Source organism: Lagopus muta, chromosome 5, assembly GCF_023343835.1.
Source record: "Lagopus muta isolate bLagMut1 chromosome 5, bLagMut1 primary, whole genome shotgun sequence".
NCBI classification, from domain to species: Eukaryota; Metazoa; Chordata; class Aves; order Galliformes; family Phasianidae; genus Lagopus; species Lagopus muta.
The window spans coordinates 46,295,617-46,311,434 of NC_064437.1; the positions used below are offsets into that span (position 1 = coordinate 46,295,617).

Genomic DNA, 15,818 nt, shown 5'->3' on the forward strand with positions numbered 1-15,818 from the left:
CTGCTTCCCGGTCTGTCAGTCACTGGGGGCCTCATAAGTTTGGCAGAAATTGTGTTGTGTCTGAGGCCAACTTGGGCCTCTCTGGTTTGTAGTACCTGCGGGCCCTGGAGCAGCCACCTCCATGGCATCTTCCCAAGGAGGGACAGGGCTATATCCATGCCCCTGAGGGTGCTGAATGGCACAGCCATGCTCTTGCAGGGCTTCGGGGATCTCAGGTATAGTCAGAAGCAAGTAAGTAAACTCTTATGTGAACAGTCTCATCCAGAGACCAGCAAGATCCCCATCCCTTGCTGTGTGTGATGGAGCAGAAGAGCCCTTCAAGCTGCTGTCACTGCTTTGTCTGAGCCCTTTCCCCGTAGTGTCTCTGTTTCAGCCCCTGGCTTCGTTCCCTGGGGTGCTGTGGAGGAGCACAAGACATCAATTTAGGCTGGGTGCTTCACTCTACAAGGGCAAAAAAAGATGAACTCAGCGCTTAGTCCTAGAATGGTATGATATTCTGTGCTTTCTAAATGTCACATGCTCTGGGCTGTACTAAGCTAGAAACAGGTGTGTAACATGGCAGCATGGATAGTGGTCACTGGAATGTTAGGAGGTTTCAGCCAAATACCCCTTGTCTGTAGTTTCACAAGTATTTTCACCCATCGGTGTGCAATCAGTCTTGGGACATAACAGGAATAACTACTTGCTTTTCAGTAAAATTCAAACCCACAGCAGTGTTGAAATAGCTGAACACTACTGAAGTTAAACTAAATCTCTTAAAGTAAGCATCCTTTTCAATAGAGCCCAGGATGAAATCTTTCTGAAGCTCAGCAAGGCTTCTGTTCCCTCTAGCTAGTCTTTCAGTGTAGAAGTCAGTGGCTTGAAAACTTGTTGCCTGGGTTGTGCTTTTGGGCCAGGCCTTGTTTTTTGGTACAGAAGAATGTGGATCTTCCTTCACACTTGCTCTTTTTCATTGTTTGAAAATAGCAACAATAAAAAAAAAATACTTAAAGATGTTTTTCTCTCCATGTTTACCAGCTGGTTGAAAATGTTTTAACTTCTTCAGACACCTACAGAATTCTGTTTTAATTTGATATTTCACATGCTTCTTTAAATTGCAAGGAAGGAACTTTTTCAACTGCATCTTCACACTCTTCCGCCAGTGAGCAAATAATGTGCAGAGATGACTTTGGTGATGTGTACCTCCTCTTGAGCACTTTCTGTTTATTTTGAAGGAAGCTTCTGGTGCCACTCAGCAGTGTTGTTTCATCACCAGGCAGAGCAAAAATAAATCAAGGCTGTTGGCATCATTCTCCTTTTATTTTCCCCAACACCCAACCAGTCTGTCTGTTACAGCACATTTGCACAGCTTCTGCTTCTGTGACCCGTTAGGACAGAGCCTGCTTGTACTTAACAAGGATCTCTTTCATGCTTTGTGGATCTCTTCAGGCCACAGCAGGACACAATCCTTTTTATATTTGGTAGTTCCACAATATTTCTCTGGTGAGGATGGATTAACCTTTCCAAATGAAGACAGTAATATCTTCATGAGCCTATATTTGATATAAAGTACTTGTATAATGGCTCTTGCATTTTATAGAATCAACTGCTTTTTTCTTTTTTTTTCTTCAGTAAATCCCAAGATTTTAAGGTATCAAAGTCTGTAAGGGAAGAGTTGTATAAGTTTATAAAACTAGCATGGAAGAGTTGCCTAATAGTAGCTTCTGTTAAGGCTGATACAAATGATCTTTTAATAATTGTCTTAGAAATTTGAATTCAGATTTTGTATTGAAGGATGTCAGTTTTGTCCAAGTTTGTATCAGAATCTAACAGCTTCACCTTGCTTTCTGTTCTAACATAAAATAAAGGAATTGTATCTCTGAAAACTTCCTTATGGGATACAATCTGCTTTGCTCACGTAAAACCTCCTTCTGTGTGTGCTGTGCCTTTTCTGTAATGTTTTAGTTCCTGAAATGCATGTTTTGCTAACATTTTGTATATGAAAGTTAAAGAAAATACCCTTTGCCTGTTTTTAACCTCCTACTGCAAATTTCATGCAATGAAATAAGTTGAACTGGATTTGCAGGTGGTTTTGGGTTTGTTTTTTTTGGTTGCTTTTTCCAGCTGCTTGAGAAGTCAATGTCAGGAGTTTTTGTCTCCCAGTGTAGTTGTTATGGCACATCTTGCAGAGTGCTTATAACAGTATAAACACATTTGTTTACAAGTACAGGTGGTATGGTCCAGTTTGTCCTTCATTAGAATCATAGAACCTGTAGAGCTGGAAGGGACCTTTGAAGATCATCCAGCTCCCCTGCAACGAACAGGGATGTGCGCAGCTCAATCCAGTTCATGGAATCATAGGATGGCCTGAGTTGAAAAGGACCTAAGATCATCTAGTTTCAACCCCCTTGCCGTGGGCAATGTTGTCAACCACTAGACCAGGCTGCCCAGAGCCAGGGCCTGATTCAGCCTCACCTTAGAAGTCTCCAGGGATGGGGCATCAACCACATCTCTAGGCAACCTGTTCCAGTGCTTCACCACCCTCTCTGCAAGATACTTTTTACTTCTATCTAACCTAATCTACACTCTCTGAGCTTGAAACCATTTAAATTAGGAGGATGGTCATGCTTTAAATGTGTTATGATTATCTTTATAGATGAAAAGATGTATTGTGAGAATGCTTAGATCTTTTACTGACCACTTCACTTATTATTTTATTTCAACTGGTAGTGTCAAAACTTAAGCAGAATGAATTGTCTATTTGTAAGGGGTTTGTCAGTGAAAGTTGAATTTCTGGCACTGGAGGCAATTGTACATCCTGTTACACATGAGTTCCTTTTCTGTATTTGCAGGAATAGAGGCATGATTTTCTCTGCATTTGATATTTAGCCTGAGCTCAGGGCTGTTGTGCATTCATGTGTTATTGTTCTCTTCTTTATAACACACAGATCTGTGGAAGGTGGGTGTTTACTTTATGGGGCCGTGTGATGGCTGGGGCTGCGGCTGCGGAGGGGCACAGTACTGGGTGTGTTCTTGGGTGCAGGAACCTTGGGCAGAGGCTTTGACAATGTATTCTAAATGCTGTGTTTGCCAGAGGGAAACCAGAGCCTGCTGTACAAGTTCTTAATGTAAAGTTTTAGGGTTTGATTATGTCTCTGCCTCCTGTTTAAGAAGGGGGGGAACAAGTCACCAGCTTGCAAAAAGTGTGTTCTCCTCTGTAATTTCCATTAAATCCATCAATCAGATGTTTTCTCATGCTAGTTTTACAACAAACAGTGAATCACGTCTTCTAGTTTTATAGAAAACAATGAATCAGCCTTTGATTTCTACTCCCCCTCCTTGGCTGTTCCAGGCCGTTGGTAAGGTATAGGAGGATATAAAGGTATGATTTCTCCCTACCTGTTTAACTCTTCCCATGTGCTGTTGGCCTCTGTTGAGAGAGACACAATGTTCGGATTCAGCTGTTGTGTTATGTTCAGGTGTTCTTCCTACCCAAGTTCTGAAAGCTTCAGTGCATTTTGCAGAAAATGCATCTATATACAAAACGAAATCAAGCAAAAATGAGTTTTTCCTTTTGTTAGTTATGCTTACTTCTCAAAACTAACAAATAATGCTCTTAAAACCAAGTTAAGATTGTTAAGCGCTTATGTGTGCATGTGCATACTCGTGATTCTGCTGAAGTGTTTTTTATAGCTGTACAGTGCAGATGAAAGAGGGGAAAAAGCAGCATGTTGTGGATGCTGGGTGCATTGTTTTATATTTTTGTGTGGAAATACCAATCCATATAATGCTGTGCAGCATGGAAGCACTCCTTATCAATTTTAGCAAGCCAAGAAAAAAGGTTTAGATGTTTAGGTTTAGACAGCTTGAACTGCTGCTGATCCTTCTTTCTTCACTCTGCTCATGCTTTGTTGGTAAGGTAATAGACTGGCAAGAAAGAGAATGTGAGAAGCCATCCTGGTTTAAGTGGTGATAGTGGGATAGATAAAACAAATTAGTGGATTAATAGGTTGAGAATGAGCTGTGGGTGTTATTGTAATACCCCAAACGTCCTGAGGTTTAGGAAATTACTTCCTACTTTTTCTTAATGCCTTTGGGTGCTATCAGGTCTGCTCTCTGGAGAAGGACAAGTGTGCTGTGGTGTTTAACTTTGGGGTTCTGAATACATCACCAGAAAGGTTATTTTCTGCCGAAAGACTGTTTGTCTGCCTGGTCAAAGTCTATTGCTGCTCTCATCATGTCTTTGCATATTATGTGTTATCTTTCCTTTGCAATTCAAGTGTTAGTGTTGCTGGAATTTTTCTTTTTTGTTTATTTCTCTGCAAAATGAATTTCTTGCCTATCTGTCTCTTTTGTTCTGTGTGGGTGTTTATGTATTTGGACGTTCCATTGTTACAAATGTTAGTAAATTGAAATACAATGACACGGATTAGTGAAGTAGGGGGACTTGTGGTGCTGTAATGTGAACAGCATGTGAATTGGGATTGGTAGCTACTGCCTTTTGCTTTAAGGAATGGAGAGTTGAAGACTGACAGAATTCATAGTTACTAGAAGAGGTTGAATTTTCCACGATTTTTTTTGGGATGCTGTTATACAGGAAAAGTCTGCAAGGTCAGGAAAAGAATGTCAGCAGGGATTTAAGGTTTCAAGTTGCCAGTCATAAAGCATTGTGATGCTGAATGCTACTGAATGCTATTGAAAGCTTCTGGGCGCTCTTCAGTCATTGTTAGGCTAGAATTTGCATGTCAAAGTAGAAAATAATTGTTTTCTTAGGTCAGTAGTGTTACTGGAATAGGAATGGGATTATTTCCTTGTGAATAAAGGTGCCACAGGAAAAAGAGCCTTGAAATCTTGTTGCTCTGGCTGACGGCAGTAAAATCCAGAATTTTGCAAGGAAACTGTTTATATTTGGAGATTGAATCGAGTGCTGAATTTGTCTTGAGGTTTCTTGGAAAGCCTAGGTAGGTGAAGTCTGGGGAAGGAAATAACTGGTGATGGAGGTTGCCTCAGTGTCTGCTAGGATAAAACTGACCCTTCCATTTCACCGTCTGCTTAACAACTGTTATATTCCTGTTGGTTCTGATTTTCTGTGTTACACAGGATTGAATGGTGATGTTTTGCTGCTTTTGAGCTCTTGCCTAACATTTGAACTGCACTTATCCTAACTCCACGTATTCCATATGGAGTGGGATAAAGAGATGGTTTTCCCTCTCCCCTTCCCCTTCAGAAACATTCAGTACCAAGCCTAGTACAGATAGCCTTTGGAGAGTAGACTTGCATTTCGCGTTGAAGGTGATACAAACCTTTGGGAGATGTGCTTCAGAAATCCTCTTCCACACAGCTGTGTTGAGGTGTGTGGTTTTATTACCATACAGCAGTCTTACAGAGCTGGGCAACTGTGGAGGGTTGACATCTGTCTAGTTGACTTCTCTGAACTGTGCGTCTGTTCCTTCCCACCTCAGTGTCAGAGGAAAACTGTTGAGGTAATGGTTTCTTTGGCTGTGTGGCAGGGGGTACAAGGTGCTTCCCAAGGGGCTGGCACCACCTGGGCGCTGGCTGCCACCGCTCCAACAAACTGCCCAGCCAATGTGTGCTGAGGGTCCTGTGATGCATGAGGTCACTGGTTATTATTACAGCATCTTTGATATGAGTAAAGGTTTTATCTGGGGAGTGAAGTGTGTTTTGGCAGTAAGCCCATACAAAATAGCATGGCCTTTGTGTCTCTAGTTATGACCTCATATCTCATTGTTTGCCTTCCAACAGATGCCTTGTATTGTTCGATTATTCCACACAGCGCTCTTAGAATCTGTAGTCTCTAATAAGAGAGTTGCTTTCCCCCATAGCTTGTAGATCATTTTGCAGGTTGAGGTGCATTTGATCAGGAAAGGCTGTGATGCTAGTTTTAGATATTTGCAGCTGTGGATTTATTTATTTGTATTGTAACCCACCTTCTAATAGTTGCCATGATAGAGCTCTTTATGGGAGGGTATTTAACAGCTTTTTTTGAGATCCAACTGGGTACTTTGGGTCTGCTTATCTGCTTTAGGAAAGTCTAGCCTTGGCTATCCTATTTTTCCTTTTCCATAGCTACTTGGTTTACATTTTTTCTCTGTTATGAACAGAACTCTGTCTGTTGGAATGAATGAAGACAGATTCCAGCACCCTGATGTACTGCTTTGCATCAGGACTGTAGAGGTGACAGCTGAGCCACTGTGACCCTGCAGAAGCACTTGCAGGCAGGTAGGGACAAGCAGAGGAGGGCTACCTTCAAGCTATGGCAGGAAAGGATTTCTGGCCCTCTGCTGTCACTGAACAATTCTCAGTTCAAACCCTGTGGCTTTCTGCCACTTTTTTTTTTTTTAACAGAGAGAGATGCTCTTTGGAAAGATTTGGCTGACTGTCAAGCTTAAAATCAAATGGTTCAGATTAGATTAGTGTTCATGGCATTTCATTTCATTGTTTTAAGACAGAGACTGTTATAATTTGATGAAATACTTGCAAGCATTGCTGCTTGCAGTGAGAAATAAACTGCCTTCATGCAGCATAAAACTGGTTCACCTCAGCAGCCTGCAGTCTTGCTTTTGGGTGTTTGTGCAGAATGCTTCCACACCCCTTGTTGGCCTGAGCTGCTGACAGGAACATTGAGTGCTTTTGTTTTTCTTTTTCCCTTGTATCTACTAGTCTGAGAAATCAGTACAAGCATACACTCTTGCTTCATTTTTGAAAGGGTTTTCTCTCTTAAAGCTGGAGAAACAGTAAGCTGTTTGCTAGCTGAGGAATGCCAACCTTTTGGCTTTGAGCAGAGGGACTTCCCAGAAGCTTTGTCCCTTTGGTGTCTTGTCTACAGACCGTTTCTCCTAACTTCCCACATACCCTGGATGTTTTTTTTCTAATGTGGTGCCAGGGAGCTAGTGGATGCTCTGAGCTTTGCTGCACTTCTACAGAGCTTTGCAGATAGAAATTGTGCAACAGCAGAATGAAAGATAAGCAAGAGCAATATGAGGATGTTGCAGGAATCTGTCGTGCTGTCAGTTCTGTGCTCCACCCAGTAGGCAGAATTAGCAGAAAGCCTTGTAATTAAGTTATTCCTTTAAGCAGAAGGCTAAAAAGTGGGTGTAAGCTTCAGCAGCGAAAGCATCATAGACTTTTTCATCTGGCACAGCAATCAAGACTGAGGAAAATGCACACATAAAGCAAAGACTTTTCTTGTCCCATGTGCACTGTAGGTTCTTGCAGATAGGAATGAATGGGAATCAACATACCTTCTAGTAATGAGTCTCTCATCTAGGTGTGCAAGGAAAAATCTGCACGATATTTCCAGCTATCTGTGAATCTCAGAGATGAGATGTGCAATAGAGGACAGCATCTCCTGCTTGGTGCTGAGGCAGCTGATATCTGTCAGGGATGTTTACCTTTAAGATTGCTGTGCTGTTCACTCTTTGCTTCAACCAGCCTCATGGCTATTAGGTAATGAAAGCTTTTTCTGTCCCTCTGTTTTATCACCTCCAAGATTGAGCTTAAACTGAGATGCAAAGCTGGATATTTTTTGAGGCCTGACCTGTAAATGATGGTCTTAATATTGATGAGATCTGCGTTGATTAAATCACGTTTGTCTGCAGAAATCAACCAATACTTACATAATTTCAATTACATAGAGAAAGTGTGTCACAGAGTTGACTAGATCAATCTATGCCCGTGACGGGGGCAGTAGGCCTCTGCCCTTCCCTCCCCCCCCCAGTCCCACGAAATAGGAAGGAAGGGAGGAAAAGAACAGCAGCAACAATCTATGGAGGAAAACTTATTTTACTATGATACCGGAATACAAGATAACACAATATAATACAATTTAATTGAAATTGAGACTAATAGATCAGACAAGATGAGAGAGAGAGTTCCCAGGACCAAGTCCAACCTGAAAAGCTTGGAACGGCTAGGAAAGCACCCTCCAGCACCCACTGCAAGGCAGCAAGAGAGCGGCCCCCCCCACCCAGAAGGGCCAGATCCCGTGACTGCTGTAATGTACAGGGATAGGTACCTGGGATTGGGGCAGTGACACTTTAATGCCCCATACACTACATGATGTTTTGATGTGGAATACTGAAACCCGAAAAAAACGAGAAATGTAAAACCATGATAAAGTGTTATCAAGCTTCTTGGCTGTGGGAACTCTTCCTTGGGCTGACAGCAGCCATGGGATCAGGGCAGGTGGCCCTGCAGGAAAGCAGCTGCACGGAAAAGGCGTTGTCTTGGCCCAGTCTCTCTCTTGTAACAAAACAAGTGGGTTTCATTTCTCACCTGGTCAGGCTTTCAGAGATGGTTTTGTATGAGAAAGTGGAATTTACGCTCAGCATCAGTAATCAGTTACCTATCGCCACGTTAGAGCACATGGGGGATGAGGAGCCCATTCTTTTCTAAAAACACATTGAAGCATTTACTTTGTTTTGCGCATTTCTTCAGATATATAAAATTAATTAAAAATAAGTTCTGGACCACTGCTCTTATTTAAGTGTGATAAATACTTCATTGGTGCTTTCAGCTGTACCTAGAGCTAAATGGAATCATCTCCTTTCCCTAATTAGGCTGTTTTATTTCTGCCTTGTCTCTGAAATGACACATCAAGCAATTGTCCAAAGTGTGTGTAGAGACATGACATGTAAGTAAGAGGATCATGACAGTTTTTCCCCTTAAAGTGTAATAGTGGGATCTCACTGGAGAAGGAAGGATGCAGCTGGAGATGTTCTGTTGGTGTTCTGTCTGGGGGTGCTCTGCTCTGCTCTCTGGGCCTGGGCTGGGAGCCCTCTGTACCTAAAGAAGATGCTCACAATGGTAGGAGAACTAGCTGAATTGAAGGGAATATCTGGCACGTTTAATTTCCACTTTCAAGTTATATGTTACTAATTTATTCTATATTATTATATTTTTATTATGTCAGGACAGTGTTTTTAGGGATCTAGTTAGTAATATTTAATCAGACTGGTTGGATTAATTTAGTACCTTGTTCCAGTGAATAGTGTTCTTCAGACAATAGTCAAGGCTCAAGTTCATTAAAAGTTTTTTGGGCTGTCTGCCTTAGTTCATTGTGTCTCTAAGATAATGTTAGGAGTAATGAACCAAGAGCATCAGTTATGCTTTTGCATCTGGCACTCCTGTTCTCATATTTCTGTAGTAGTAGAACTCAGCAGTGAGAATTATATCTGTTCTGGATGAACAGCGTTCTCAGCTCTGATAATGCCATTCTCTTTTACTTCACCCTGTGTTTCCTGGGCTCATGCCGAGATGGCACTTGGTCATACAGGAGCTACAGGTTTTGAATTATTATTTTTTTTTAATTTTGCAGTACAAGAGCTGTATGGAGCTGCAGTTGTTGTGGCCTAACATTAAAATGCTGCAGGAGTCTGGGAAGCTCTATCAGCAGTGCAATTATAGGAATTTTCTATATCTTATTAAAATAAATACTTGTTGTCTATGGGTTCTTAATAGGGTAACAGTCTTTAAAGTCTGAGAAATGTATTTACTCAGAAATAATACATGAAAATGTCTTCTCACTTAGTTACGCTGTGCTCTGAAGCACGTACTTTCTTTGTGCAAATGTTACAGTGGTTACCTTTCAGAAAACAAATTGGTTTCGCTTCACGACAGTGGCTGGGGTCTGTGACACCCGCACTCCAGGCCTGGGAGCAGCAGTGTGTTGGTGGAGCACCTCCTGCCTGTGCCCTTACAGCCACTGCTGCTTCAGGTGCCTTTGTTTTATTTCTTTATTGGAGTGGTGTGCTGCACCTTTAAAATAGGAGTTAGCTTCTTTCTGGTGGTAGCTGCAGAGTATTTCACTAGTTGCTTTCTCTCCGTGCATTCTTTTCTCGTGCTTGTGCTTCGCTATCCTTTTTGTGGTTTTTTATGGTAGAACAGAGGCACAGTGAGTCTGTAAACAATCCTTACGACTATTGTCTCGTGTACGTTTCACTTGAATTAGGATTCCATCTTGTAGCTGTTGTATAATGTTTTTATAGTTTTAGTGTTTGGTAAAGTGTGAAGCTGCCATTTATCTCCAGAGATCTGTTTTTGTCTAACTGGTGGTTATGGATTACAGCTTCCTTCTTGTTCTCTTAACTCTGCAGTGGCCATCTAGCTGAAGGAGCAGGCTGAGTTTATAAATGAGAACCTGGGAAAGGAAGTCCTTTCTGTAGGAATGCAAAAAGCTTGTGTGGTCTGTGTGAGCCCCACCGTCATAGCACTCCCCTAGTGATGATAGATGAAATACAAGTCTCTCATCTATTTCTGGTCCCAAGACAATGAAAATCCACAGGGAAAAAAGGTGTTCACTGTGTAATAACTGAGATATCTTGGCTCGGAATTTTGTAGCCTGATTTGAGAGCAGAATCTTGTCTTGGATTTGAAATCCACTGAGTGTTTTACTCTCTGCAGCTCACACCTGTCCATCTGGCACGTGTTTTGGGTTGTATTTCCCAGGCGCTGTGAAAAGAGGTGCGTGGCTCAGAGACTTTGTGTGACTTAGTGCAGGGTCTGCTGCCTCAGCTCATTCCTCATGGCATCCTGCTCTGATCTCTTGCTACCGCACCTACTGCAAGGAGCAGTGGTTTACAGAGATCCTTGCATTGCTGCCTGAAACTTACTTACCTCACACAGTTTGTTTGGCTTGTGATTCATTTATGGGATTGAGCAAAGAAAAGGGGATTGAGGCTGAAAATGCTTTGAAATGAGTCCTGTGTACGTTCAGTGCTCAGGAATGTTGTGTGACTGGCGTGATAATGGTCTGTGTCTGCAAGCTTGCAAGCACATCTGAGCATTTTGCATGGCATACTGGCAACCATGAACAATATTCATCTCTGTATAGATGCTTGCCCGCCTTACAGCAACACAAAGCCTTCATTGAAATCTGCAAAATGAGATTAATGAAAGCACAAACAAGGTTACTAGAAGGGAATGGATCGAACTGCTGTAACACATTTGTGGATGATGAGGAAATTCTTTGTTTTTTGACAGAAGATGAAAAAAATTGTAACTGTGGGGAAGGTGAAAAATGTACCTCCACAGATACCCAGGTTATCTTCATCTTCATAAGGAGTTGCTCTGAGTTATTTTGCTGATGCTTGAATTCTGCCTGTACCTGTTTTGTACTGTACTGTAGTGCAATTACTACTTCAGAACACATGGAATAGACTTGTCTTGTCCATACTGGTCATAATAGTTGTACCCAATTTTTATCCTGTTACCAAAAATGGGATAGTCATAAATCTTGTTGGTGAGATACCAGGAAAATACTATATAATCCTCAGTAAAGGGGTGGAATGGTCTTCCAAGAAATAAAAATATTTTGCCATAAATTCTTGTAGTTCCTGTTTCTAGGAATTCCTTACAACAAATGCTGCTGCTTCTTTGTTGTTGTTTTTTAAATTCTGATTTTCTGAAGGATGAGAAGTAGATGAGCAGAGCAGTTTACTGATTCTTTTCGCTCCTTCAGAAGCATCACTATTTCTTGGAAGAGGCATATTCTATTAATGTCAATTTTATAGATAAACGTCTCTGATTAGGGAAATGTGGAGAGTATTTTGTTTGAAGATAGCTCTGTCTTCTGAGCTGCTGGGAAGCTCTGTGTCCCTCCTCATCTCGTAATCTGAGGATCAGTCCAAATTCTGGCATCAACAGTTTATTAACATTCATATTGTCATTCCCACTACTTCATGAATTGCTAGGAGATCTGTTAGAAGCTTGACACTTAAGCATTGCAAAGGGTGTGTGTGAAGACTGGTGTGGAGTTCATGTAAATGTTGTTAGTTTTTCTCTTTTTAAATCTAACTTAACTCTTTCACCATACTTGCCCTCCTTGCTCTAACGTTCTTTTCTTAGAATTCTGTGTTCTCCTTGTTTTATTTTTTGGGTGGAGGAAGGTTTGTTGTGTTTTTTTTTTTTTCATTGTCTCAGAAGATTGTGTGTACTGTGGGAGGTGAGGCAACGCTGGTCTTGGCAGAACAGCGCAAAGCCAAGAGAGTAATTAAATGACGCAAGCCTTTGATTATTTTTCTCTCTCAAGCTTTCTGGCACGGCTGGGCATTCCAATTGCAAAAGGAGCACCAGGAGGAGAAACTTCTAAAGATTGCGTGCAGAATTAGAGGAACTGTATCGGAGACTCCAAGCTGCTCTCAAGCTCTTTGCTCTCAAGTTCTGGAGTTGCTGCTTTTTTTCCTGTGAGGATAATGCCACGTTCGTCACACAAGACAGAAATAACTGAAACAGAGCTGCAAAGGTTTTGCTTTGGTTTTGGTTTCTCTGCTCTCTCACTAATTGGATTTTTCCCCACCTTCAATAGAAGGATTATAAAAGAATTAGTGAAGCTGTTTTTCTGGAGGGAGTAGTGGGGCAAGTTAGCTGTTGGTTTTTCTTCTCGCATTTCTGGGACTTCCTTAATCTGCCATTTGTTCCCTGAAGCCACTGCCCACTTAGAAAAAGGAGCAACAGCATAACAGATGAACTTGTAAGACCATGGATTCCTTCCCTTTTGCAAACTTTGTGGCTGCTTGTAAAGGAGGTTTTTGCATACATAAGCATCGAATGAATAGTATCCTGGGCTGGGTTTAAAAGAACAAACTACCGCTGTCCTGAAAAAAGAAGAAATTCCATTTAAATTATAACGTGCAGAAGGTTGGATGTTGTTCCAGTTTGGAATTTTGGTGAAAGAAAGGAGAGATCCGATCAAGTGAAATACTCTGCCAGCCAAAACCTACGTGCTCTGCAGCTAACACTGGAAGATGTCTTGGAAAAGAAGTTACTTTTCTGTGGGCCGAGGGAACGTCCAGGGGATGTTTACTCCACGAAGTACAACTTCGATAGCACCCAGTAAAGGTCTCAGCAATGAGCCGGGGCAGAACAGTTGCTTCCTGAACAGCGCTCTGCAGGTGAGAGGGCAAACTGTAAACAATTTCTGCTTCCTTTTTGTGTCGATTGCAATACTTTCTTAGGCTGTGATGTGCAACAAATGCAGTCGGGCTTGGCATTGTAATTGTTTGTAAGCCTAGATAAAATAAAACCAAGTTTGGAAATGCATGTATATTGCATCATAGAAAAGCTTTTGTAAGTTTCGGTTTTTCTTGGTGCATTGATACTTGAATCCTTTCTGTTTGTGTAAACTGGGAAGCTGCCAACCAAAGATGAAAATCTGTAGTAGAATGTTGCATTAAATCTTCTAATCTAAATTATGTCTGCTCCTTAAAGTAAATCAGTTATTTTTTATGATCCAATCCAAGTAAAGGGTTGATAACGCCTATACAATCACCTTTTAATGCAGTCCAATTTTCTTTTTTACTGCTGATTTACAGTTTAGATTCTTTTACCCAGAAGAAACAATTCTTCTGTGTCAAAATGCGGTGGGGTGGCTGCTATACTTGTATTGTCACTGTTTACATATTCAGGGCATCTATTTGAGTTTCAGCCCTCAGTCTCATTCCCATCATGTGATTTGACTGGGTGGCACAGGCTGTGTCACTGCAGCTTTCTTTTTGTGGGCACAATTAGCTTCTCAGTTAGCTTCAGGCTTTGAGATGTCCTGGTGATGCAGTTAATACAAACACAGACGTTAGTAACATTCTGTAGTTTTAGTATGCCTGGAAGTACAGGACTAGGTATGAAGGTAAATAAGTCAAGAAAATGGCAGTATTCAGTGATGTGTTAACTGCTTTTGTTAAGCTGCACAGCGCAGTCACTGGCTGCCTCCTGATCCCAAGTTACTGAGCCTAGGTCAGATTGAAGTAGAGCCCAATGCCAGCTGTGTGCTGTATAGGAAGGTAGAAGCGTGCGACCTGGCTTTCAGTGTGCTTCAGAAATTGTTTTCTTCTGTGAGAGAATACCAGAAATACCTGTAGCCAAAGCTTGATATTTATTATCATTATTATTTAAAAAACCAGGATGTTAATAATTTTATAATATTATATATACTCCTGTTTTTTGTCTTAATTTTTTAATGAGTGTTAATCTGAGAGACTCTTGAATGTTTATTGTTCTTTACTTTTAAGTATTTCTATAAATATTCAAGATAAGCTCCAAAGGCAATTACACTGACAAACTGGACTAGTTCCTAAATGTATTTTTCTTCTTTTTGTGAAGCCTGCAGTAGCTGTTCAGGAATGTTGTATGTAATCAGATGCTCCAAAAACTTATATTGCCTCCCAGGCTCTTAAGTACAGGAAGAGTTTGAGTAAAAACATAAGCCGAACAATTCTGAGACTTTGGGAAACTTTACAGATCAAATCTGCCCTAAAAGTGTTGTTTTTGTAGTTCAGTTTTAGGTAGTATTTTGGTGCTGTGATCTTGTTAACAAACTGTTGCAGATACTTTACATTTCTTGAAAACAGAACATTTTTTATCTTTTCAGAATGCTGTTTTTCTAGTTAGTTCCTCAGGACAAATTAATTGGTTAGCTGTTTGGTCCCTCTGTTGGTGCTAACAAAGTGTTCAGTCAGTCACATGGCAGCCTGAGCCATTGCATTCTGCCCGGAGCTTGGCACAGTGCAATTCAGGTCAGGGCTGTTCTCAGTGTGGGCTTCTGCGTCCTGACTGAGGGCAGGGCTGGCAGGAAAGCCCACTTAGTGCTCACTGAAGCAGCCAGCAACAAGCATGAGGAGCTGCCTGTGAAACACCTTGGGTCAGCGCTGGCACTGTTGTGCAGATGAGAATTTATATGATTGCCCAGGGTTGGTAGTTAAATTTCACCAAATGCTTGGTGCTTGCTGTTCCAGCCAAGTTTGCCTTATGCTGTTGCTGTGATCATCACCTCAATAACCTGTCCTGAAAGAAAAGTGTAACTGTCCACACTGGTTAGGGTTAGAAATCTGTCAGTCATCACAGTGTGTAAAAGCGCTTTCTAACGACAGGATTTGGGCATAAGAGACTTTTGCAGTTCATTGTTTTGACATTCAGGAGCTTGTTAATGCACACGCTGCTGGTGCTCCATTTCTGATGGTTGCCCTCTCTGCTCAGAGCATTGAGGCTGAAGGGGGAGGAGGAGTGGGATAAGAGGACCTGGGCATCTCAGGGTTGTTACAGCCCTGCACAGCTTTGCGGCGTGGCACTGCTGCACAAAGCAATGTGCATTCAGTCCAAAGCACGTGAAACGGATTTGAGGGCAGCATCCTGCTGTAGTTTTCTGTATATAAGTGGTACAGTTCTTGAGAAAGATGAAAATGTCAACTTGCAGTTGGCTAAAAGACACTGTTAAAAGTGATGTTCATTGGGGTTAATGTACTATTAGAATTGTTTAGTGTGTGCAACTTTAGTCAAAGCTCAATGCAGTATTTTATTTTCTGCATTCATAAAATCAGCTGTGCTCCTCTGTATGTTTCAGGTTCTTTGGCATCTTGACATTTTCCGACGGAGTTTCCGACAAATCTCAACGCACAAATGTATGGGAGATTCTTGCATCTTCTGTGCTCTCAAGGTAATGATTGGAAAATAATTCTTTTAAACTAATAGAAATATCTGTGGTATTTCTATGTCTAATTAAGCTTCCAGCTGGAAATTAGCAAGACCGAAGGTAAATCTGATTAGGTGCAGCATGCAGTTGTCAGTGCTGATTTTTTAAGTGTATTCAGCGATGCAGCGTGGAAAATGTTGTAGGTAAGTTGCAGATAGAACTCTGTCATCAGTGGAGTGCAGATCATTGCAAGCCTCCATGTTTGAATATCACTTCAAATAATAAAGCACTGTTATCCTTTTTTCCTAAATTGTCATTTGGCTTAGAAATATTTTATCATATATAGATAGTATGTTCTTCAGAATTCACCCTTCCTGGCTGCTTTAAATGTCAGCATGAAAGGCCTTTCTATTCAAAA

At 41.3% G+C, this 15,818-nt stretch overlaps 1 protein-coding gene across 11 annotated transcripts in view; it reads left to right on the forward strand.

Moving 5' to 3' along the window:
• The window catches only part of USP54 (ubiquitin specific peptidase 54), a 95,680-nt gene that overhangs the window by 33,557 nt on the left and 46,305 nt on the right, over positions 1-15,818 (forward strand). For all 11 annotated transcript variants that reach the window (XM_048946749.1, XM_048946753.1, XM_048946742.1 and 8 more), the window contains 2 exons: positions 12,029-12,890; positions 15,332-15,424. In XM_048946749.1, coding sequence (XP_048802706.1) covers positions 12,744-12,890; positions 15,332-15,424 — 240 coding nt within the window. In that variant the 5' untranslated portion in view covers positions 12,029-12,743. The remainder of the gene's footprint in view (positions 1-12,028; positions 12,891-15,331; positions 15,425-15,818) is intronic.